The 26679-nt window shown below is 45.9% G+C and overlaps 1 protein-coding gene across 1 annotated transcript in view; it reads right to left on the reverse strand.

Annotated features, from left to right (window-relative positions):
• Positions 1-15578: 15578 nt before the first annotated feature.
• ZFPL1 (zinc finger protein like 1) overlaps positions 15579-26679 on the reverse strand; it is an 11182-nt gene continuing 81 nt past the window's right edge. Inside the window, exons 1-8 of the mRNA XM_040409441.1 lie at positions 26561-26679; positions 22873-22988; positions 22679-22790; positions 20307-20500; positions 19704-19779; positions 19439-19609; positions 16873-16996; positions 15579-16479 (exon numbers count right to left, since the gene is read on the reverse strand). The exon at positions 26561-26679 is cut by the window's right edge and continues 81 nt beyond it. Of these exons, the coding sequence (XP_040265375.1) occupies positions 16293-16479; positions 16873-16996; positions 19439-19609; positions 19704-19779; positions 20307-20500; positions 22679-22790; positions 22873-22974 (966 nt within the window). The 5' untranslated portion in view covers positions 22975-22988; positions 26561-26679 and the 3' untranslated portion in view covers positions 15579-16292. The remainder of the gene's footprint in view (positions 16480-16872; positions 16997-19438; positions 19610-19703; positions 19780-20306; positions 20501-22678; positions 22791-22872; positions 22989-26560) is intronic.

A 26679-nucleotide genomic window follows, 5' to 3' on the forward strand; every position in this document is an offset into this window, starting at 1 on the left:
AGAGGCCTTAGAGTATTCTGTGGTTGAAAAAGCTGCAGCAAGCCCGATCTGTCAAAGTTTTGTGCTATTTTTTTTACCATTGACTTCAATGTTGAAAACATACATTTCTAGAACTTTATGAGGAGGAATAATAAAAAAAAAGTCTGTTGTTCTCAGCTACATGCGTCATGAAGTAGGATGCTCATAGTTTTCCGATAAAGCATTATTTCCCTCTAACCAGGAGAATGCCATTAGGTCACTTTCCCCAGGACAAATGAGCTATTAATTGGATTATTAGTTGACAGTGGTAATTGATTTTTTTCATACCATATTATAAGCAGGTCATATTGCTTGAGGCGCTTTAACATTCCATAGCAACACACTGTGCAGAATTAGGAGGAGTGGAAAAACAGAATCTCCCCCAATGGAAGGGAAATACATGCATTGCCCCATGTGTACAAAGAAAATGTTATCAACATTTACTACTGATGAGCAAGAAAAATGTTCATTTGGAAGTATAATTATTCCTACTATTGGGGCAGATTTCCCAACTATACTTGAATACAGAACATATATTGCTCCGAAAGAATAATCTGCAAATATGCTCCTCTTAAAAAAAAAAAATGAAATGTATCTATGAAGTGCTTCAAAACTACAATGTGATCATTTCACCAAAACCAAGAGGTCTCTCCCGACTTTCCATACACTCTTGGCTCCGCCGAGCATGCACATGTCCTGAAAGGGGAGAAAGCCAGCTGCCCAAAATGATAGGACAGTTGAAACCTAACATCTGAAGAGTCAGGAGGCCACCATACAATATATGGTTGTCTAGCCCCACGAAAATCGGTGGGTTCGGGCGTTTATCCAAAATGTATGTCCAGCTTTAGGGATCATACATACTACTGTATTACCACTGGTTTCTGCGGCACAATATGGCACCCTTGGAGATGTATGGGGCCTAACACTACTGCTGAAATTCCATTTGAAGTTTTTTTTGTCAGATTCCAGCATAATCTATTAGGGAAAAAAAAGAACACTGTAGCATGCTTCATTAGATGCCATATTAAGGAGGCAATATGGCAACACATAGATTGCCTTAAGCCATGTAGTACCCACAGTAATTCCATGTGCCTCCATTGACACGCCTCCGTATGGAGGCACATTATCTATATTTGTCCGTTAGTCTAATACCACAAACACGTTAACCCAAACGGGATTCCAGTTTTATTAAATCAAACAAATAAGTATTACAATTGTGCATTATTTTAATATTCCAAAACTTCATAAGCCCCCATGACGGGGAGTTTGGTTAGAGAGCCCCAGAGTCAGTGGGATTGGAGGACGAGGTTAGAGGGGGGGGGGGGTGGCTAAAGGGGGGCAATGGGTAGGATAGGTCAGTTTAAGTAAGCGGGGAGGAGTTAAGGGGTTAAACACGGCAGGGAAGAAGAAGGCAGGGAGCCATTTTAGGTTAGAAAGAAGCTGGCTGGTACCTGTGGTGACATGGAGCAGTTGGAGGCGGCGATATGCGAGTTGCGGGCGGCAGCGGAGGTGAGGGGCTCGGCGTGGGCCCAAGAACAAGTTCAGCTGCTACTGAGGGGGGCGGGTGATGTTCCCGTTCCGCCTCACCCACCCGTTGCACGGCCGCGGCGGGCCAGGCCGCCGGCGTGCTTATCCCCATCCTCTTCCCCCCCTCGGGCTCAGTGCCGTATTCGGAGCCCCTCGCGGGACCCTCCACGTCGGGTGCCGCCGTTGCCAGCTCCATCCAGGCCCTGACGTGGGAGGAATCCTACCAGTAGGTGGAGCCTTGGGGGTGGCCGGGCCCGGCCATCTCCGTCAGCAAGCGGCGACATCGGGGGACCAGGATCTGGTACTGCGGGCGCCTCTGTAACTCCGGGCACGGAGGCGCCTCCTCGGCGTGGGAGGTCGCGTTTCCAGCGCGGGGCTGCTGCCAGTATGGCGGCCGGTGGCAGCAGGCCCCAGGATCCGGCCAGGGAAGGAAGCTCCGCCCCCAGGAGCATGTGTGAAGCGGTGATTAACCCCAGCGTCCCTGGTCTGTCTGGGACCAGGGGACAGGAGACAGCAAGACACAGCAGGAGTCCAGAGGCAAGGCTAGCAGGGGGGACATGCTGCAGATTGAGTTCCTGCCTTGCCAGGAGGCAAGGCGAAGATGGGAATTCCAGCTTTCTTCGGCCAGCCTGAAGATGACGTCCCTGGTCCCAGCGTGCCCAGGAGACAGCAGGATGTTGGCGGCGTTACGGGATCGACGGCGCAGAGGAGAGGTCATCCGGATTCAGGACTTGCGGCTGATGGGCACACAGCACCCAGGCAGCCAGGTGAGATTGCTTGGGGACCACTTGCGCAGGTAGTGCAGGGTATGGGGGCTGGGGCGGGGGGGTGGCCCCCAGTTAGATTTAAGCAAGGGCCTGGGGCAACTGTTGGGGGGTTTGGCGGGGTTGGTGGCTAGTTGGGGGAAGAGCGGGGGGGGGGCACCTTTACAGGCTTGGGGTGTGCAGGGTTTAGCGGCAGGTGCGGGGTCGGTGGGGGAGCAGCGGCGGGGGTTACCGGGCGTTGGGGTGTCGGTGCAGACTCAGGCGGGGGCGAATGTGGAGGAAGATAACGTACGGGTGGATGATAAGGTTGAGTGGTCCGCTGGGGGCCCATTTGAAGCCTGAGGTTAGGGAGAGGATTTGGAAGGGAGAATATGTTGAGATATTTTCCCTGCTTCCCTTAGAGCGCTTCAATTTGGATAGAGTACGCCGGGACGAAGGTAAGAAGGAGGAGGAGGAGAAACGCCGTTTTAGATTGATACCGCGGACGTTTGCAAATTGGTTGCAAGTGTTCGCGATATTGGCTAGCGTGATTGGGGAGAAGGCGCCAGAGGCTTGTTCGGGCCTTTTTTGTTGTCTGGACGCAATTGGTGAGGCTTATCGGGTATACGGGGGAGTGGCTTGGTTGAGATATGATGAGCAGTTCCGTCAGCGGTCCGGAGATGCGGCGGGATCACAAGGATATTGCCTTGTGGTTAAAAGTTTCGGCCCCAGTGCGGTCGGGGCAGCCCTTTCGGGGGGAGGGGAGCAGTGGGGGGACGGTCAATACGGCAGCGGCCTCAGCTAGGGGCCTGTGTTTCGCCTATAACAAAGGAAACTGTCGCTTCGGGGTTAAATGTAAATTTAAGCACGAATGTTCGGGTTGTGGAGGGAATCATGGGGCGGCGAGATGTTTTAGAAGCGGTAAACAAAGAGGGGGAGATGGTAATGGTAAAGGGGGTGACACCGGTGCGGCTGGAAAAGATGCAGCCGTATCTAGATAGGTACCCCGATAGAGAGGCAGCGGGGTTGTTGGGGTCAGGGTTTTCGGAGGGCTTTAGGATTCCGTTCGTGCCAGGGGGGGGCTGTGTTGCTTAGGAAGAATTTGCGGTCAGCTAGGGAGCATCCGGAAGTTGTGAGGGTTAAGCTGGGGAAGGAGGTGGCGCTGGGGCGGATGGCGGGCCCGTTTTCATAGCCGCCCATTTTTAATTTGCGGGTGTCGCCGTTGGGAGTTGTCCTGTCCCTAAGAAGGAGGCGAATAAGTTTCGCCTTATCCATCATCTGTCATTTCCGAGGGGCTCCTCAGTCAACGATGGTATTGACCCTGCGGTTTGTTCAGTGGTTTATACGTCGTTTGACGCGGCGGTGGGTTGGGCAAAGCGGTGCTCTGATGGCGAAAACGGACATCGAAGCTGCGTTTAGGTTGCTGCCGGTTCATCCTGAGTGTCAGCATTTGTTAGGGTGTTTTTGGGATGTTTTTTTTTTTTGTAGATCGTTGTCTACCCATGGGGTGTTCGCTGTCGTGCACCTACTTTGAAACGTTCAGCTCGTTTTTGGAGTGGGCAGTCGTAGACTCGTCAGGTTGTGAATCGCTGATTCATTATCTGGACGATTTTTTGTGTATCGGGCCCCCCGGGGTCGCGGGTTTGTGCAATATTATTGGAGACGTTGAGTTCGCTTTTTGATAAGTTTGGTGTCCCATTGGCTGAAGAAAATACGGTGGGGCCTGTAATGGAGTTGAGCTTCCTTGGGATAGTTATTGACTCAGTGAGAATGGAGTGTAGATTGCCGGGGGATAAGCTGGAGGATTTGAAGGGGCTGGTGGCTAGGGCGAGTCAGGTGAAGAAGCTACAGTTGAGGGAGCTTCAGTCGCTGCTGGGGAAGCTCAATTTAGGTTGTCGGATCATGCCCATGGGCCGGGTGTTCTGCAGGCGCTTGGCGCAGGCGACCGCGGGGGTGGTCGTCCCGCATCATTACATTCGGTTGGGGAGAGATTTGCGAGCGGACTTGCAGATGTGGAGTTCGTTTCTGGACCGGTATAACGGTCGCTCGCTGTTTATGGGGGAAGTTGTTGATTCATTTGATTTTGAATTGTTTACTGACGCGGCAGGGGGTTCGGGTTTTGGGGCCTTCTGTGGGGGTCAATGGTGTGCTGGGGTTTGGCCGGTTGTGTAGGTGGAGCGGGGCTGGGTGAGGAATTTGGCCTTATTGGAGTTATTTCCCATCGTGTTGGCGGTTTTGTTATGGGAGGAGCGTTTTTTCGGGACAGGAATGTACGTTTTCACTGCGACAATATGGGGGTGGTTCAAGCGATCAATGGCTTGTCAGCATTGTCGCTTTTAGTGGTGCGGCTGCTGCAGCGCTTGGTGTTGGAGTGTTTGTCGCTTAATGCTTGGATTGTAGCGGTGCACGTGCCAGGGGGGGAAATTGTATTGCTGACGCCCTTTCTCGTTCGCAGTGGAATCGATTTTGGCAGTTGGCTCCGGAGGCAGACGCGGTTGGTCTGGAGTGTCCGGCTTGCCTGTGGGATCTGTTGGAGGAACCGTAACGGGGCTCATCCAAGCGTCATTGGCGCCGGGTACATGGGCTATGTATATGAGGGCTTGGGGTGCTTGGGAGGATTGGTGTACCTGTTTGGGAGGGGGGAATGAGAAGTTGGAGTTTTCTTTGTTGATGTTTTTGGGCCATTGTAAGGAGGATTTCAGGATTGGGGTTGTGATATGTGCCCGGTTCAATGTTTGCAGGACTATGGGGCAGGGACTGGTGGGGAGTTGTCCCCTTTGTTGGTGCACGCCGATGGCACTTTCTTGTCTCGTTTTCAGTTTTCAGCGGTATTTTATAAGTGTTTGAACCAGGTGGGGTTGGACAGGGAGGGGTACTCCAGCCACTCCTTCAGGATCGGGGCGGCAACGGAAGCGGCAAGATTGGGCCTGGGAGAGGAGGTTATTAAGCGGATTGGGCGGTGGGAATCGGCCAGGTTTCGGTCATACGTTCGGTTAGATCGCTTATAGGAGTTTCGTGGGTGGGGGAAGATTGTTGGTTAGGGGATTTTTGTGTTTTGTGCATGCAAAAGCTGCGGTATTTTTCTTGTAATCTTCTCATTTCAGATGCGGCACCGCTCTGGTGTGGATCGTGGGGCATTCGTACGTTTTCTGGGGGGCCGTCCGGGCAGCTGTTCGGCCGGACGGCCAGCAGTTGGGTTTTGACAGAGAATCTACGGTGGTAAGATGGATTGGGCGCCGGGGTATGGTTTGGAAAGGGGTATTGCCAGAGATACATCGGTTTGTGCGAATGGACAGGGCGCCTGATGTGTTAGTGGTCCATGCAGGAGGCAATGATTTGGCGGCAAGGCCCATTCGGGAGTTGATTAAGGAGGTCAAGTGGGATTTTTTGTGGCTATGGTCATTGTTCCCTGGTATGGTGACCGTGTGGTCGGACATAGTCCAGAGGCGGGTTTGGAGGGATGCTCGGTCAATGGAGGCAGTTAACAAGGCACGGGTGAAGGTAAATAGAGCGATAGGGCGTTTTATGGTTCGGAATGGGGCGGTGGTGGTCAGACACAGGGAGTTGGAGAGTGGAGTGGGTGCATTTTGGAGGTCGGATGGTGTGAACTTGAATGCCGTGGGGCTGGATATGTGGAATTTGGCGTTGCAGGAAGGCATTGAGGTGGCCCTGAGGTTGTGGAGGAACGCCCGGAGTTGAGTTGGTCAAGTCCGGATGTCGGTGGCGGTGGGGGGTGGGGTCCTTGGAGTTGGTCATGGTGAAGTCTGAGGACATTGGGGGGGCCCCACGGTTGGGGCTGGACTCCCAGGTGGACCGAGCGGTTGTGGTGAATTGAGGGGGGGTCATTCGGTGGTGCCTTTGAGCTGGGGGTAACGGCTGGAGGCAAGAATGGCTCACCCTGGTTCGGCAGCTCGATGTTTTTGGGGCTTCAAGGACCTTCCCCCCTTGGATAAGTTATTAGGTCATTTTATTATTATCAGTATTATTGTTGTGGTTATTTGTGTATTTGTTATTTAATAAACGGCTGCTGTGGTCATTACATTCCAGTCGGTGGTCCGAGTCTTATGTGGGTTCGGGGGATGGTGACGGAGAGATGTAATGGTGTCGGGGGGAATACAGGGAAGTGTATTGAGGTAAGTAAAGGGGGCAAACTATGCATAACCAAAACCCCCGTCAAGGAGATGTAAAGGAAGCACAGCTCTGTACATTTTGTAGTGGCTGTGCCTGATACTGCCGCTCAGTCCCAATCAAGTGAATGGCACTAAGGTGCAGTACCAGACACAGTCATTACAAAACATACATCAATGAAGGGGACACGATCCTTGCTGTGGAGTCCTGCCTTCTTCATCAGCTGATCGTGGGGGCACCTGGAGTCAGACCCCCGCCATTCTTATATTTTTGGCCTATAGGTGCTGGAAAAGAAAAATCTCACTGTAGCTGATGAAGGGGCTCTGTCTTGAAATGTGTTGTATTTGAGACCAAAACATTAAAGGGGTATTACTGTTTCCTGAGGATAGGTCATCAATTTCAGTTTGGTGGAATTCCAACTCAGCACCCCTGCTGATCAGCTGTTTGAAGAGGCTGCGGCACTAGTTGAAGAGCTGCGTTCTCTTCAGTGTTGGACAGTGCGCTGTCTATATTGTGATGCAGGGTAATTACAGTTTACTCAAATAGGACGAACAGCTGAAATTACTCTACACTGCCACTACAATGTAGACAGCGTGCAGGTGAACACTGAAGAGGACGCAGCTCTTGCACTAGCGCTGCAGCCTCTTCAAACAGCTGATCGGTGAGGGTGCCCAGAGTCAGATCTGAAATTGATGACCTATCCTAAAGATTGGTCATCAGTTTAATGAAACTGGAATACCCCTTCAAACAATACTTCAGGATTTTGTCTGCCAATATTGTTAGGCCATCAATATTATAGTACCGGAACATTTCTTTGATGTCTTCAATTATTTTTGGTCACTTGTGGACGCGAGTGAATCCATGGTCAGGATGTTTCTGATAATATCACTCCACAATGCGTAACAGGACAGGACATGCTGAAATGTGCAGAATATCTAGCAGCCTTAAAAGGGGTTGTTCACCCCTGGAGACCTTTCTGGAAGACCTGTGGAATCATATTTACCTGCTCCATGCCCCTTGGCTCTGGCTCCTTTGCTCCCCCGTCACCATTCTCTAAGCATCAATATCCGGTTTGATAAGGGTCACGAGGCTGCTGCCAATCACTAGCCACAGTGGTGATGTGTCCTCCGTGTGTGAAGTAACATGACCCATGGGGGACATTGCACCTTTGTGGACAGTCATTGGCTGAAAAGGCCATGTGACCTGTGTAAAACTGAATGTTGATGGAGTAGGACGCGCGTCACACCGCTCCTATTTGAATCCTGTAACATCCTGGAGATTGCAGCCTGCTGGTGGTAATAAAACCACTAGAAAGAGTCCCAGACGACGGTGGATCCCTCTGGAACACTTAGTGGAGGAGGACAACATGCCGAAGAGGGGGAAGAGCGGCGCGCGCACAGACAGGTCAGAGGGCAGCCAAGATGTTGCGGGAATAGAGGCAGTGAGTCAGAGCGCAGCAGCGCCCCACAGCAAATATGCAAGGGTAGTAGAAGGGGCTAAGGACTGGTCACAGACCAATGGTGCTGGAGATAATTCCTCATCTAAACAAGAGGAGCACTCCACAGATGAAGAGGGGGTGAACAACAAAGACTACCAAGTCTCTATACCCCGAATAAAAGCCCAGGGTAAAGCACACCCTCACAAACATCCTGAAAAAGAACCTACCCTTAAAGATATCATGAAAGCAGTAGCTAGCTGCAATAGTACCTTAAAAGCCCTCCAAGTAGGTATCCTGAGAGAAAATATATCCCTGATTAGGCATGACATGCATAAAATCATGGAAAAAAACTCCATGCTTTAAAAAAAGAGTGTCAGAGATGAAACTAGACCTCTTAAGATGGCGGCCAAAACGACTGCAAGAGATGTGGCGGCACTGTTTGCTAAGACGGACAATCTGGAAAATAGATCACGCCGTAATAACATCAGAATAGTGGGGGTCCGGGAAAAAACAGAGGGGACAAATGCCACTGAATATATTGAAAAATGGTTGCACCAGATATTTCAGGACAAAGGACTGTCTTCATTATATGCTGTAGAAAGAGCTCATCAGGTGTCCACAAAGACTACTGCCTCCTGGTAGACCACCAAGACCTATCCTGGCCAAAATACTACATTTTAAGGACAGGGATACCATTCTGAGGCAGTCATGTGACAACGTGGACCTGGTCATCAATGGAGCAAAAATTTCCATCTTTCCGGACTATTCCACAGAGGTCCAGAAGAAGAGGACAAGGTTCCTGGACGTCAAGAGAAGGCTTAGGAATCTACAAATTCCGTACGCCATGTTATTCCCGGCCCAAGTTACGGGTGGTGGCGCTAGGATCTACCAGTTCTTTGAGGACCCAGAAGAGGCGGCACATTGGCTGGACTGCCATGAAAACCAATTGAGAGCACGAGACAAGGATGCCTGAGAAGATCTCTGGAAATTTGCTGTTTCAATGAGTGGTGTGAGGTCATTTTGTCTGTTCTCTGATTTTTAGGAATGTACTATGCAGAGGGACTTTTTACTGGAAGACACTTCCACTGATGGGACTTTGCGAATACCAACAAGCTACCGGTTCCTCTGATGCAGGAGAGCGAGTAGTGCACAGAAAGTGCAGCTCAAGGAACGTTTTTAGTTTATATCTGGCTCCTAAGAGCGGTTAAGAGTTGTAAGGTTAAATATGCTGGTTCAAAAGGTGGGTATCTGTGTTAAGGAGAGCCCTAGAAAGAGTCGATTCGGAATGTTTTCTGTGGGAACAGATCTGTTACTCAGGGAGGGGGAGGGGAGGGTTGGTACTCACTCCGGAAAGCCTATAGGCGCGACTTTACAATATATGTTAGTGCAGCATCTATCCTTAATGCTGGGAAAACATGTTAAGATTCTCCCCATGGCTACACAGGATAGTTTAAAACATAAAATTGGGGTAAATCACTTATATGTTTCATATCCAAAGTATGACACACATGACTAGGATATTTAGCTGGAATGTGAGGGGCATGGCTGACACACGAAAACGTCATAACATCTTTAATTACCTATCACGCTTTCAGCCAGCTATTTGCTGTCTACAAGAAACGCATTTAACCAAAGATACATTGCTCTGGCTGAAAAAGTCTTGGGTGGGCTATGGAGCCCATGCAGTGCCATCCTCACATTCCAGGGGAGTAAGCATACTGGTACATAAAAATATCAGATTTGAATGCATTAAAGAACATTTAGATGAAGGAAGTTTTGTATGTGTACTCTGCACTGTGGAGGGCATTCAAATGTTACTGGTAGCATTATATATTCCCCCGCCATTTGCGTCGACCCTGCTGAGAGTGATCCTTGAGTTTGTGGCAGAATATCCCGAGACTCCGTGGATGCTGGTAGACTACAAATGCCCACCGGATGACCGGTTGGATAGATGTAGGGTGGAGGGAAATGGAAGATCCCCGGGAAGCTCGGTATTGTGTAACATCATGACAGAGGTGGGATTAATGGATATATGGAGACTGAGACACCCGACAGAACGTAAATATTCTTGTAGCTCATCTACATATTGTTCCCTATCCCGGATAGATTTAGCATTGGTGAACGATAGAATGCTTCCGTATGTTCATTCTTCCAATTACATTCCCAGATCACTGTTGGATCATTCTGTACTAAGGGTGGAGCTGGATCTTGGGAGGGCTAGAGTGGGGCCGAAATTATGGCAATGTAATGCGAATTGGTAAAAAATTCGGGAAGACCTGACACATATAACAGAATCCCTTAAAGAATAGTTTATTTTTAATAATGGTACAACGTCCCCTCATACGTTCTGGGATGCTATGAAAGCGTATTTGAGGGGGTTACTAATTAAATCCATTAGTGCACATAAAACTAGATCTAAAACAGCGGATGACAGGGTCCACAAGGAAGTTGAGGAGGCGGAGAGGGCATTTGGGATTGCACCCTCACAGGACACCAGTAGGGTATTAAAAGAAGCGCAAGAACAGTTGAGATGTCACCTCTTGAAGGTAGCAGATAGAAAACGTGCCTTTTATAAACAACGCACATGTGCAGAAGGTGAGTGTAGGACACACACTATCGGTTGTTTCCAGGGCCCAACAAGGATCAACATCTATAGTGGAACTGCTGGATCCCCAGAGGAGGTCTTGCACAAGTACAGAGGAAATACTGGGGGTATTGCAGAGATTCTACTCCTCGTTGTATACCTCCAAGTATGCGAATTCTGAAGAGGAGGTAGTACAATTTCTTAGGGGGGTGGACTTGCCCACACTTTCGGAAGAGGAAAGGGACCAACTAGAGACGCCCATTACCATGGATGAATTGGTGGATGCCTTGAAGGACATGGCTAATGACAAAGCCCCGGATACGGATGGCATCCCGGTGGAGACATATAAGAGATTTCAGGATATACTGTTACCAAAATTATTGAAGGTCTTTAATTATTCATGGAGGTGGGCTGTCTTCCTGCATTTATGCAGGAGGCACTTATAGTAGTGATAACACAACCAGGGAGGGATCCATGATTATCTGACTCATACAGGCCTATATCCCTACTAACGTCAGGTGTTAAGTTATCAAATGTTCTGGCAAAACGATTGTCTAAGGTTATACTGAGCATAATCCATCCGGACTAAACAGGCTTTATGCTCCAGAAATCTACAGCTACTAACATCTGCAGACTATATACCAGCTTACAAATCCCAGCAGACAACTGTGGAGATAGGGCCGTTCTGTCGCTTGACGCCGCTAAAGCCTTTGACCGTGTAGAGTGGGGGTACCTTTGGGAGACGTTGAGATGCATGGGCTTAGGTCAGCGGTTTATTAAGTAGATACAGGTCTTCTACTCTAATTCAAAGGCGTGTATTAGGGCAAATGGGAGCGTGTCCAACTACATCCAACTGACAAGGGGAACTAGGCAGGGGTGCTCACTGTCTCCTCTTCTTTTTGCTATAGCAATTGAGCCCTTGGCGGCGGCAGTGCACAAGTCCCCAGACATTAAAGGCTTCCAATATGGCCAGATAAATAATAAAATTGCGTTACACGCTGATGACACTCTTTTATTCCTGGGGAATACGACGTCTTCACTATCGGCGGCTATGTCTCTGTTGAACAAGTTTGGTTATCTGTCAGGACTAACGATCAATTGGCAAAAATCTGCATTGATGCCTATAGATGACCAGGCGAAAATCTGAGGTTGTCATAGCCCATAATATCCCATGTGTAAATAATATAAAATATTTAGGAATCCAGATTTCTCCCAAGACTAAGAATTTTGAAGAATTGAACTTATCCCCCCTGCTTGCGCAGTTTAGAAAAAAAGCTAAAGCATGGAGTAAGCTTTTTCTGTCCATAGTGGGCAGAGTAAATCTCCCTCTAATAGTCCTTATGGAGAGTCTGGATGAAGGTCAAGCAGCTGAGAGGGGTGATGGGCATCAGTGAGTTGGCCCCAATTTGGAACAACTCTCGGATTCCGGAATTTCTTTCTCGACTTGGTAGACGATGGAGTGTTTAAAGCGAACCTTTCACCTCACTTTCACTTTTTAAACTAGCAACAGTACCTTATAGATAATTTTCAGTGTGTTCTTATACATCCTTGTGCCGCTTTCATGCGCTGTATCTGCCTGAAAAAAATCGTCTTATAAAGTTATCATTTCCTGCTCCAACAGTCACGCTAGAAGTCAAGGGGGTAGCCCTTCCCTCACCTCTAGCTGTACCTCCCCTGCCCTAACCCCGCCTCTATGCACTGTAATTGACAGCCGGCTCAGTCGCCGGGACCGCGCTTGTCAAGGATGCGCATGCGCCGTCCTCCTCATTCGCCGCTCGATCCCGTCTTTCGCCATTAGTTTTCTATAAATGTATAGAGTGAATTCCAGTTGCCAAGCTAATTAAATCTGTGTTTGTCACATGTATATATATATATATATATATATATATATGTAGACATAGATAGGCCCATGTAATATGCGGAGTGTTCAGACATAAAATACCTGCGGATTATTAGAACAATGCTCCCGATGATCACTGGCTTGCAATCTGCGGCAAGTCTACAGTGATCACGTGGGGCACTTGGAGCGTGAAGATAGGGGCACGCGCGCACGGGAGAGCAGACAGGCAGGCATCGTGGACGGCGCATGCGCGATTGAGTTACAGGATCGCGCTTGAGTCCGCGCGAAAGACGGGATCGAGCGGCGAATGAGGACGGCGCATGCGCAGCCTTGACAAGCGCGGTCCCGGCGACTGAGCCGGCTGTCAATTACAGTGCATAGAGGCGGGGTTAGGGCAGGGGAGGTACAGCCAGAGGTGAGGGAAGGGCTACCCCCTTGACTTCTAGCGTGACTGTTGGAGCAGGAAATGATAACTTTATAAGACGATTTTTTCAGGCAGATACAGCGCATGAAAGCGGCACAAGGATGTATAAGAACACACTGAAGATGATCTATAAGGTACTGTTGCTAGTTTATAAAGTGAAAATGAGGTGAAAGGTTCGCTTTAAAGCATTTACGAATATGCTAGAGAAATTTCAAATTCCTCGAACGAGGGTTTATTAATACCTACAGATACGCCAAGAGAAAAAAGATACTCGCGTTGTAAAATTAGACACGGCTCAAAAATTATTTAATGTATGTTTTATATGCTATAGTATATACAAAATGACAATACGCAATGTACATCTTGAACAGATTTATTTTTCTGTATTAAGACATAATAATGTTTCTACTGTATACAGCTTTGTATTCTTGACACATAAAAAAGATTTGATAAAAAAAAAAAAAAAAGAAGAATGTTGATAGAGGGACACCGGAGAGCAGCAGTGTGGCAGGGAGCAGGTAAGTATGCTTCGATCTGCAGGTCTAGGAACATGGTGGGGGAAGAGCAAAAGGTTTCCAAAACGGCCCCCAGGGGTGAACACTTTAAACTATAGCACAGTTATTGGCTCCTGGCTAATAGAAAATTTATATATATATTCACTTTTAAATGGAATGTTATTAATTTTACGAATTAGTAGAAAATGGTCCTGTTGATGTATATACTCCTACAGCTCTTGCTGCTGTATCTTTTCATGCTGACAGGTGAACAATCACTTTGTATCTCTGTCTTGTCTGGATACAAAATACAATATTGGTAGTAGCAGCAAGACACCGTGCTTTCAACGTAAAAAGGACCAAATTTCTAACTATAAATGCGCCACATTTGTGGAATTAAAAAGTTGCGTAAATGCGCGGTTCTCTTCTTGCTGGTTCCCTCCTGACTCACGGAGCAGCATTCTAGGAAAGTGATAAATATAAAATTTGCCAGTTTTGGCTAGCGTGCTAACATTTTAGACTTTTCTCACCTCTTGCATATATTGAAAAATCGTCGGGGTTACCTAGAAAGTGGCATGGCTGTCATCTTTCTGACAGATTTATTACTGGACAGAAAATGACACAATTATAGGCCTGTTCATATTAAAAGCCAGTCTTAATAAATCAAGCACCGACATACTTGTTAAGATCTGCCAATAGGCTGCTGGAAGAGGCACAGAGTCAGAAGGAAACTAGCGGGAAATTAACATCAGCAAAACAAGGAAGTGGAAACCTGGTTCCGAGCCATCAGAATGCCCATTTAATCTCCATAAACCTTGCACTAGACCAGAATTACATCCTTTATTATAACCTAGAGCCGCCTTCACTATTCTGCTGGCGTAAGAACAGAAAATCTCTTAATTTCGAACTCAGTGTTGGCATACTGCATTCTGGAAAGTCATCTTTACTCCATGTAAAGTACAGTAATCCGATGTAGGTAAACTTAACTGTTCCACCTTATTATAAGAACCCAGCTGAATGTGTGTCTGACAACTTACCAGTCAAATATTTCAGCAGAATTGTGAATGCACAAATCTTATTAGAAAGCAGGAAGTGAAAGCATATAAAAGTACATTTTACATAAAGTTTTGAAAATAAATAAAAACTTAAATTAATCAAAGTTTAAAAGGGTTTTATGCACAGTATGGCCCTGCTCTGCTGTAACCGATGATCTCCATAGTACATTGTAAATATCATGCTTGTTCTGGCTACAGCCTCAAGAAGATCTTTAAAGCATACCTAACATTTCAACAAACTTTGCATTAATCAGTAGTACAGTGTGTGTGTGCATTAGGAATACCACAATTTCTGGCAATTATATTACTTGTATTTGGATTTTTTTTGCAGTTTCCCTTCTAAAGGCCCTGCCTCTTGTTTGCAGTTCTCCTAGATCTTGTGGGCCAAGACTAACTGGCATCCACTGCACACAGAAAGTAGAGGAGAATCTGCTTCCTAACCTTCTCGCACACACTCAGAAGCAGCCCCAGGATCATGGAGGACATTTAAAAAAAAAAAAGTACTGACCTACATGGATGTGAATTTAGCACTTGGGCTAAGAAAAAAAACAAAACTGTGAAGTCTCTCTTGTTGTGTCTGAGTACCTGCTTACGACTTACCCCTCCCCTCTCCATAGACTTGTAATGGCAATGAGAAAAGCATTTAGCAAGAGGGAGAGGTAAACTGGCAATAAACAGGAGAATTAGACATTTGTCTCTGATAGTAATATATCTTAAGTTTTTTATGGTCGCTATTGATTTATGCAAAGTTGTATAAAGAGTTAGTGACCATTTAAGATGGCGAGTTTTTAAACAGTAAAAATGCTAGTATTGTTCCTTTTTTTAAATAGTAATATTTAATTATATTTCACTTCTGTTACAAACTTTTTAAAGATAGTGACTCTTGTGCAAATCTAATACCTAAAAATATAGGTACACTTTAAGAAAAATAAAGTGTTAAAAGAAACCAAATGTCAAGAAACGACTTACCTCAAGTGCAAATTGATATCAGGGGGGATATCTAGCATTTTTGATGATCAGAATCACTTGATAACTTCCAAACTTTTTAGGAAAGGATCCTGCTATACTGGTGACACCACAAGCACAGCGAAGGATCAATAATGCAATGATGGGTGAATATCTCACTGACTGTTTTGTGGCTGTCTGTCTGTTACCCCCTTTAGCTTGCTCCACAAATTTGTTAAATATGGTCAGTACACTGTGCCTCCCGGGTTAGTTTAAGGCTACTTTTAAAAAAGCATCATGGACAATAAGGACACACTGTCAGCAGACCAAATGTGAATTAGGCCAAAAGAACTGTATAAAAAAATATCACAAGACACCTGGAAACCCTGTTAAACGATCATAAAGTGTATTTTAATCAACGTTGATTAGTGATCCTTTATGATGTACTGTCTATTAGTGTAATTTGCACACATAAGTCAGAAGGTATGAAGCCTGTAAATTTAAGAAAATAAAAACTGTTGCTACACAATCCAATCTGCAACACTGGCTTATAGCTTTGTATGACCCAAAGACATGAGAAAATATTAAGATATTCACAAAAAAAAAAAAAAAAATCTGTATACAGAATGTTACAGTCACACTTGTAGTTTATGGTATTTTCTTGGCTAGTCTCCACATCTGATATTTCCAATTTACACAGAAAAGGATTATTCTTAAGTTAAACCAAGGAGCAAAGAATATATGCAACAACCTTTATGATGTTTGATGTAGACTGTGCGTCGCTGTGCCACCTGTAAAGGCACAACAGGATCCCATCGCTCATGTACCAGCTAATGCATCCATATACCCAAATCTTGCCCCGGGGCAGAAAACACACTACAGCCATTACAGCTGGATAATGTCTCTGCTTTTCCTAAGCCGAAACACTGTAAGGGCACAGTGTAAAAGCTGTTATGAGACTTAAGGCCATCCCACTGGGCAAACGAGCCCAGCAATGTGCTTCTCCACCTCTGGGATTTCTTAGGTCATAACACTAATCTGCGGTGGGGGACAATGTTCATTCCTTTCTTCTTCCCCTGGAATGCTTCAGCATGATCTACTCATTCCCAATTCGGATATTCGGGTTAAACAATGGGTTAAGGTTTGGGTCATTGTCAGCTGATGCTCTGCCCCATTTTGACATGAGTAGAATGAGAGTCAGAAAGCCCAATACACCAATAATTAGGATAACCAGAAACCGCTGTCTGGTGGAAACAGGCCGCGACTTTGAACCGGTACGATTGCTGCAATGACATAAAATGTCTAATTATTCTCCAGGCTATTCAGACTGGAAAAAAAGCTTGACATATTCACATATAAAGAAAAAAAGACTATAACACACATATGAAAAAATATATACACGCAGCCACATCCATATTTACACACAGTAGTGATGTGGCCATAAGCAGCATGTCACCACTGAAGCCAGCGTTTGGCAGGAATGGTACATGGGTCCATGCCCATAGCCAGTGCCAGAACCGGAAGATGGAGAGGGCAGGGGCAGCGCAGGGAACTGGAGCAGCGTCAAGCAGGTAAGTATGAATTTTCTGTTTCAGAATCATGCTGCAGGCACCTAATAAAAAAAAATATTACATTTTTACCGGAAAACCCCTTTAAAGTGGTATGAGACAGCTTACCGGAGTATCCGTGCCAACCAACTTAGAGTGGGTCTCCTCCTGTATTTGTCATCATCAAAGTCGATCGTTGTGTCTTGTGAGGCAGCAACATCTCGAGTGTCATAAATCTTTCTAGGAGTTGAGGCTACAGAAGGAGAAAAAAAAACAAAAAACAGTATGATATATATATATATATATATATATATATTATATATATACACACACACACAGTACAGACCAAAAGTTTGGACACACTTTCTCATTCAAAGAGTATTCTTTATTTTAATGACTATGAAAATCGTAGATTCACACTGAAGGCATCAAAACTATGAATTAACACATGTGGAATTATATACATAACAAACAAGTGTGAAACAACTGAAAATATGTCATATTCTAGGTTCTTCAAAGTAGCCACCTTTTGCTTTGATTACTGCTTTGCACACTCTTGGCATTCTCTTGAAGAGCTTCAAGAGGTAGTCCCCTGAAATGGTTTTCACTTCACAGGTGTGCCCTGTCAGGTTTAATAAGTGGGATTTCTTGCCTTATAAATGGGGTTGGGACCATCAGTGGCGTTGAGGAGAAGTCAGGTGGATACACAGCTGATAGTCCTACTGAATAGACTGTTAGAATTTGTATTATGGCAAGAAAAAAGCAGCTAAGTAAAGAAAAACGAGTGGCCATCATTACTTTAAGAAATTAAGGTCAATCAGTCAGCCGAAAAATTGGGAAAACTTTGAAAGTAAGGGCTATTTGACCATGAAGGAGAGTGATGGGGTGCTGCGCCAGATGACCTGGCCTCCACAGTCACCGGACCTGAACCCAATCGAGATGGTTTGGGGTGAGCTGGACCGCAGAGTGAAGGCAAAAGGGCCAACAAGTGCTAAGCATCTCTGGGAACTCCTTCAAGACTGTTGGAAGACCATTTCAGGTGACTACCTCTTGAAGCTCATCAAGAGAATGCCAAGAGTGTGCAAAGCAGTAATCAAAGCAAAAGGTGGCTACTTTGAAGAACCTAGAATATGACATATTTTCAGTTGTTTCACACTTGTTTGTTATGTATATAATTCCACATGTGTTAATTCATAGTTTTGATGCCGTCATAGTCATGAAAATAAAGAAAACTCTTTGAATGAGAAGGTGTGTCCAAACTTTTGGTCTGTACTGTATATATCAATGTCCAGTCCCTTTGCATTACATTTCTGTCAACATGGTCGGTCATCAACCTCATATAATACTATCACATGCTCCATACATAGTTTTTTTCACAGGGGTGTATTCTGGCTTCACAAATATTGAAGGCCTGTCCTGAGGATAGGTCATCAATATCAAATTGATGGGGGTTCCATTCTTAGCATTCCTACCGATCAGCTGTTTGAAGGGGTAGTGGTGCTCATGTGAGCTCTGCAGCCACTTCAACGTTTACCTGCAGTACATAGTTCAAGTGAATGGGACGAAGCTGTAATTGAAGAGGCCGTCATGAATCGCATCACTGCAGCTAGTCTTGAGCGAATCAAGCTTCGGATCTTAGATCCGAAGACGATTCGTTCAAAAACTTCGATTTTAATGCTTAGGAATCCGAAGTCGGTACCAAACCCAACTTCGGATTTCAATTTTTTAAGTTTTTAAAGCCGCAGATAGGAATACCGAATTGATTCACCAAGTCTCACGAGACTTCAGGCGATACGAATTTTGCCTACGCGCAGCCCATACATTTTAATGCTGTACAGAGATCGCAATAAAATTGAAGTTTTTGAGCGAATCAACTTCGGATCCGTGATCTGAAGCTCGATTCTCTCAAGACTAACTGCAGACTTCTAACCGTGCCGCTGTCCCCATCAGATAGTGATCTAGCACTGTCACACCAGGAGTATCCTACAGCTATACTTCATACTATGTTATATCTCCTATTCTAAGGTCAAATTTTCACACTGTTCATACAGTAGACTCTTGCTGTATGGCAACAGAATATTACAGTACAACACGTTCATGATGCAAATCCAATTATTCCCTATGATTAAAACAGTCAAGAGCAAGCTTGGCCTTATTGCATGTAACTAATGTCCCCGTAGGGAATAACTGGAATTGCATCATAACCACCATTTTTTGTCTCGGTGTAGCACTAGTGTTATTCAGTTATTTTCATTAAAGCGTTTGTGCCAGAAACCACTTTTCACTCAAGTGCATTTTCATCAATTACCCTACCTCCCATTCCTCCTTGGATTGTTTTTTTTCCCAAATTGACCTCGTTTGCCGTTTTCTCTTATCCCCCACGTTTGAATCCTACTTCCTGGTTTGTCATGTGACTGCTGTCCCATCATGCCATAGGGCCATCAGAAGTGTCCTGACATCAGCATGTGACACTCACCAATCACGCTTCCTACGTCCTACATTACAAGGCTTCAATCCACAACATAACCAACAGCAACTGTGAATCCAAATGGATTTGCCACAGGGCGCAATGGTAGGTTAATAACTTTAGAATAAGGCAGTTTTGATAAATGGTTGTATCTGGGGAAAGTGATATACAGCGATATCTGATGGGCGGGATACATTTATGTTAGCGGCACAACCCCTTCAATCTTACCTGCATTAAAATTAACACTATCAGCTCCTACATCTCCAATCATCACAGTGTGGTCCTTTGACATGGCGCCAGATAAGCCATGCTGAGCTGTGGAGGTGGGTACTGAACCGTAGAGATACCCGTCCTGTTGTGGTACTTCTGAGCTTTCTGACATGTGATCAGAGGATGAGGCTGAAGAGGAAGCAAACACAACAGTCATAACACACAACTGTACCTGCAGCATCATATATGTACAGTATATGACAATGTGTGACAAAACACTCACAATTGACAATTGACCAGTCCCTGTAATCTGTGACATCGTGTTCTGCAACCGTCTCTACAGGTGCAGTCTCTTCGATCTAAGAAAAAAATATAAATATCGATATATACAGAATCCATACTGAGGAAGAAACACAAAAATAAAGTGGAAACTGAAATCATAAAGTTAAAGGCATTTTCTGGGAGTTTTACATATGACCTATCCTCAGAATAGGTAATCAGTATATGATCAGTGGGGGTCTGACACCCAGGACCCCCTCCGATCAGCTGTTTGAGAAGGCACTGGCACTTGTAGTAGCGCCACGGCCGTACATTGTATAGTGGCTGCGCTTGGTATCGCAGCCTAGCCCCATTTACTTCTATGGCGCTGAGCTGCGCCTAGGCCATGTGACAATGAACGGCTTATCACTAGCCTAGGAAAAGCTGTAAGAAAGCCACGGCACAACTGCGAGCGCCACTGCCTTCTCAAACAGCTTATCGGCAGGGGTCCTGGGTGTCGGACCCCCAACAATTAGATACTGATCAGTGTAAAACTCCTAGAAAACCCCTTGAAGTATATTGCCTCCAGTACAAAAACTCAGATTGTGTATCCTTTTTGGGTACTCACTAAAGGGAGGCCCAGTCCAGCCCTTGCCCAGTTAACTGTGGAGAGCTTCTCCCGCAGGGTGGAGGCCACTGGGCTGACAAGATTGCTAGGGGGAAAGATGGGTCCTTGACAGCTCGGGCATTGGTACCCAGCAGGCGCAGTGTTTGGTGGTAGCCGTGATGCCAGGTCATTCAAACAGGACCAGTGGAATAAGTCTAAAGGAACATAGTAAAACAGAGGTCATTTCTAAACTTCATAAGGCCTGGCTTACATCATTAGGCCGCTGAATTTGGTTGATGTCTTACCGCTGCACGAGGGCAGGGATTAGGTTACGTGCAGAACCCAGAATGTGTAAACCCAGCCTAAAAAGGGTTCTCTATAGATGAGTTTCATGTAATTTTGTTTTGTCTGTGTTCACATCTGTGTTACACCTGTTTTGTCCAGCAAAATAATGGACACTATGGCAATAGCCTGACGGACCTCATTATAGTCAATGGGGATGACCAGGCACAGTTTGTGTCCGTCATGTGGTGGATCTGGCACGCCCAAAGCACTTGATGGAGCAGAACAACGGGATAAACAACACAGATGTGAACAGGGCCTTACATAGTTCTAGCCCATCTAGTTCAACCTTTTATACTTAGGTCGCTGGATAAACTGGCGATTGTAAGGCCGCTTTCACACAGTGTTTGATCAGTGATTTTGATCAGTACTTGTGGGCAAAAACAAGAAGTGGAGCCTTCACAGAGATAGGGTACAATGGAAAGATTTGCACCTGTTCTTTTTATTCACAACCACTGATGGAAATCACTCATAAAACATGAAGCATGCATGATCAATATGATAATGAACAAGGGTTATAGATATTAGTCATTCTTAAAAGGGGTTGTCCAAGTTATTTTTTGTTCTTTGTGTGTTTGTAACTAAGCAAATGTTTTCAATCCACTTCATCCATCTACAGTGGCCCCGTTCTCCTATTTAGCTGATGTCACATGACCTGTGATGTCAGCTTCTTACCCTGCTCTGATGACGTTCTGTGCACAAGTCTGAGGGAGCAGACTGTGCTGGTTGGAGAGACAAGCCGAGCCCCTGCACAGCCTGCTCTCCTGGCCACGCCTCGGCACTGCCCAATCCGCTGGCTGATCCATCTGCCCTGTGTTTCCCATCCCACTGGTTCTACCATTCTACCATCAGCAGCACAGACTCAGGGTTGGAGGCTCTGCCTCAGGTACTGAGCAGCTGCAGGGTTTTCTCTTCTCCAGGCACTGAAGAGATTAATGCTGTGCACAGGATCTTCCCTCCCTCCTCCCAAAGCTGACAAAGACTGGAGGAGTTCTCTCCTCTGTACTCTTCTGCTGGCTGTGAGGAAGTGTCTGCAGAGCATAACGCAAGAACAGGTAGGGGGCATATCCTGTGTATATCAGCAATGGCCTTGCAACTTGTAGTCCCACACACACAACATGCGGCTGAGTATCCCAGCAGTCAGACTGCAGGCAGGGCAGCAATTTTATTCACTCCCTTTGTATAACAGGAGAAGGAAAATGGCAGTCTTTGTTGACACCCACAAATATTCATAAGGAAAACCTCAGATTGTAGTTACACGCCACCACAACCGCATGTCAACAAATGGGCCAGAACAGAACAAGGAAAATGAGGATATTTTTTTTTTTGCCTAAAACTTGCTTAGCTGATGTACATATTGCTGACTTACAGAGATTTTTTTTTTTTACTTAACTTAGACAACCCCTTTAAGCAGATTTTTTCCCCCTGCAATTTGTGGCAATCAATCTGGCATGAAAAGAGCCAAACATACACATTTGAACATGAGTCTTATATGGAAAACGGACAGGAAGTGCATTCTGCATATTTCTCAGCAAAAAACAAAAATGGCTGAAAAACAGATGGGGTCTCACCATTGACTTTAACAAGTCTGTGTGCAGTCCTTTGCATTAGGTGATCGTCCTGGCAAGCTCCTTCTTGTCAGTGAAGGATACCGCTGCATTTACATGCAGTGATCTCCTCCACAGTATGGAGAGGAGTAATCGCTATGCCATCACTCGTTCCCATACAGACTCGTTGTTTTCTGCAAACGATGATTTCGATGACTGCATGAATGATCTATTACCCAAAGAACTAGTGATTTGCTTGCTTGTCTGGTAATCAGCGGCACCTTTACACTGACGGAAAATCGCTAAAAAGCATTCCTATGAACGCTTGTTAGAGATCATATGTCGTATTTTCAGACAGTGTAAAGGGCTCTTTATTGAAGCTTTACATCCAAATTTATTGCACATACACCACATTTACAGAAACTGGAGAAGCTCTTCTTGGAGGTGATAATTTCTATACATCCGATTTTATCATTTCTAACAAAAGGCTCTGAAATTTCATACCATAGCACACGAGGCGCGCAGTCTCTTTAGCAGACAGCAGAGTGTTACACAGGCTGCAATTCGGATTATAATCGCTGTCCTGAAGCCACTGTAGGTACGACTGAACAATGCACTGGAACAGACAAACGTACATCTTTAGGAGAGGTGGAAGATTACGTCAGAATCTGTACAATGTCAATCGCTGCAAGCCTCACCTTTGGATGATTGGCCACCAGACAATGTTCACAAACATTTACCCGATGCTCAAAGCAGAACAGATTGGTCACTTTTCTCTTGGGACATTTGCAGAGACCCATGATGGCAGAGACACCTGTCAGAGAGGTTGGACACAGAAAATTAGCAATGCATCAATTGGTTATTTAAAGGGACAGTCCACGCTTTGTTACACAGGTCCCCCAGAAATTAGGTGATATCTCGTGGCTGGAACCTTCACCAATAAGCATTAGGTTACTTCAACTAGGGGCATTTCCCATTGTATGGACCTGGCGAGTCTCCCCAGAGTAAGGCCTTGTTCACATTTTTCACTGACGTGTACTGTCCATGGGAAATGCAGATATCCATTGATTTTAATAAGACACTGGGACAGGTTTACTAAAGCGGTCTAATTTTTAAACCTTAGACTGGACAGTTTAAAACGGCACCAAATTTATCACAGTGGCCAATGCTAGATAATGACTTTTGTGCACCTTTGGACCGTCTAGTCTACATTTATACCATTAGTTACAGCCAATCACAGCGCAGCTTTCATTATTAGAACTGGGCCACATTTTGATTAGTAGATTAATTCTCCCCCCTTTGACTAAGGCCCCATGCACACGACCAAATTTTCGGTGCAGACTAAATGCCGACCCATTCATTTCTATGGGGCTGCAAAAAATTCCATCCTTGAGCTGTTCACATCTGTGCCGCAAATTGTAGAACTTGTCCTATTCTTGTCCGTTTCGCGGACAAGAATAGGCATGTCTACAATGGGGGTTCACGAAAAGTGTGGGATGCGCACAGACTACATCTGTAATTCGCGAATCTGCAATTTATGGACCGCAAGGTGGACACGGCCATGTGCAGGAGGCCTAAGGCTGTATGTACGGTGGAACAGAAATAGGAAATAAACCTACGGTTATAGAATGCAAAAAAAAAAAGCCATGACTGCGAGCAAAGCTGCAACTGAGATCAATTACATTACGGGCATGTCAAGTAGGGTGACAGCAATGCTGGGACACACCTATAGGTGGTGCAGGGGATCAGCAGCGCCCATGTTTTAGAAAGACGCTTCACATTCACAGTACTTCCTGGGGAGTCTGGAGGAGACGTCGTCTGTCCTTCAGGTACCATTGTTTTGGAAGCATCCCTCCCCTTTAATTGAGAAGCCATAAAAGAGATTTTCCCCTTAACAATGCACATGTGAGCCCAGCGCCATTACTTCTGTGAGACCTGTGGAGATTGCTGTACTCGGCAGTCCCACTGACGGCGAATGAAGCGGCTTCACACATGTGCACTACAGCTCCATTTACAGAAGGGACTTCATTGTTGTGATCGCTGGGGTCCTAGCAGTTGGATCATACATTTATCACGTCTATAGGTAATAAATGCTGTTAATGGGGAAACCCTTTTACAAAGCACCGGAAACCAGGATCAACCCTATGAAACCAGGCATACTGCCTTGTAGGTTGATCCTGCTGACTAAAATGATAACTGTCTTATCAAAATCGGTTGCGGGATTAGGCCTGTTTCACACTTGCGTTGTTGTTTTCCGTTTTTGAGATCCGGCAGAGGATCTCAAGACCAGAAAAAAAAAAAAAACGTTTCCGCTTAGTCCTTATGCTTTCCGAGTGGAAAGAGATCGGTTCAGGATACATCAGGACGTCGTCGGTTCCGGCAGCCTTCCGTTTTGTGACTGGACACAAATCCTCTGCAAGCTGCAGTTTTGTGTCCGGTCATAGAAACTGAACAAACCAGAGCCGTCACTAAAAACAATGTAAGTCAATGGTGACGGATACGTTTTTTTTAAGATCCCCAAAAAAACGGATCCGTCATCCATTGACGTTTGATGACGGATCTGGTTTGTTCCGTTTTGATTTCACACAACCGCATCTTAAGGGTCCATTCACACGTCCGCAAAATGGGTCAGCATCCGTTCCACAATTTTGCGGAACAGGTGCGGACCCATTCATTTTCAATGGGGCCGGAATGTGCTGTCCGCATCCGCGGATCCGCCAAAAAATAGAACACGTCCGCACATTTTCCGGTGTCCGTTTTGCGGATCCGCAAAACACATGCGGACGTGTGAATGGACCCTTACGGCACAGATGCATCCTGATGTGCAAAATCAAAACCGATCTGTTTAATTCCGGTATAGAGATCCTCTGCCGGATCTCAAAACCGGAATTAACAACGCAAGTGTGAAACGGGCCTTACCAAGAAAAAAATACTTTTATGCTTTATGCAGATGAGGGAGTCAGTGCACTGAGAGGCGGGGCCTATCTCCCTGACGCACCTTGGCTCCTTCACTTTGCCCTGCTGGCGGCACCCCTCGATGCACTGAACCCCTTATCTGCATGTAGAACAAAAGCCTTTTTTCTGAGAAACCCCACAACCAAGACAGGAATCATTTTAATCTGCAGAATCAACCCCACCGGGCAGTAGGTCTGAGTTAATAGGGTTGATCCTGATGACAGGTGCTCTCAAAATTTGTCAGTGCTCCTTGCAGTAACTGATCAGATTTTAGCTCTCAGGGATACAAATGAACTCACCTCAGAGATGATGGCCGATTGCCGAGGGATCTGTCTTTAGAGATGGATTTATCTTGGTGACACATTTGATTTGGAAATACCGTAATATGGTTAGGCTACTTTCACACTGGCGTTTTGGTTTCCGTTTGTGAGATCCGTTCAGGGCTCTCATAAGCCGTCCAAAACTGATCAGTTTTATCCCAATGTATTCTGAATGGAGAGCATTCCGTTCAGGATGCATCAGTTCAGTCTTACGTTTTCTGGCTGGAGAAAATACCGCAGCATGCTGCAGTTTTCTCTCCGGCCAAAAATCCGGAACACTTGTCGGCATTAATTTCCATTGAAATGCATTAATGCCTGATCCGGCCCCAAGTGTTCCGGCAAAATGGATAAGGTTTTGCAGTCTGCGCATGCGCAGACCTTTACAAATGAGAAAAAAATAAATACCGGATCCGTTTTTCCGGATGACAACTGGAAGACGGGTCCAGTATTGCAATGCATTTGTGAGACAGATCTGCATCCGTTTGCGTCCGGAATCCTCTGCCGCAAGTGTGAAAGTACCCTTATAAGAAACACAGCAGTGTTGGATTTTGTAGGCGATTTTGAGGTGGCGGCAACTTGGAAGTCGCACTGTGACCCCATCAGCTCAATGGCTGCGCCGGTATACATCGATCTTTGGTCACTTGATGGATGTGACAGCCAAGATCACCGTGTATCCCCACCCAATACAGACACTAATGGGGTCATTTATCAAACTGGTGTAAAGTAGAACTGCCTTAGTTGCCCATAGCAACCAATCAGATTCCACCTTTCATTTCCAAAGGAGCTGTGAAAAATGAGAGGAGGAATCTGATTGGCTGCTATGGGCAACTAAGCCAGTTCTACTTTACACCAGTTTGATAAATGACCCCATAAATACAGCGGGCTTCCTGAGGTCTCAATAGGAGTCTCTCTCACCATTACTGCTGCTGATGATGATGGGGGTCCGGTCACCACAGCCGCCGCTGTATTGACCTCCCACCCAGTGCTGTACCAGACAGACCCACACAGATCAAGCACCTCTCATGTATATGGCATCAGTGCCCACTGCGGGGACCCCATTCAGGGGCCCTGCAGGTGAACATGGCTGAGAACAGATGAGTGTCGCCCATACCTTACACTGCAGGGTCACTCACGCCCCACTTCCGTGTTGTCCTCGCCCCTCCTTCTCCTCGGTGTTACTGTAGGACGCTCCCCTGTATCCTCTCCCCCATTACACCCCGCACACAGTGC

Source organism: Bufo bufo, chromosome 10 (genome assembly GCF_905171765.1).
Source record: "Bufo bufo chromosome 10, aBufBuf1.1, whole genome shotgun sequence".
NCBI classification, from domain to species: domain Eukaryota; kingdom Metazoa; phylum Chordata; class Amphibia; order Anura; family Bufonidae; genus Bufo; species Bufo bufo.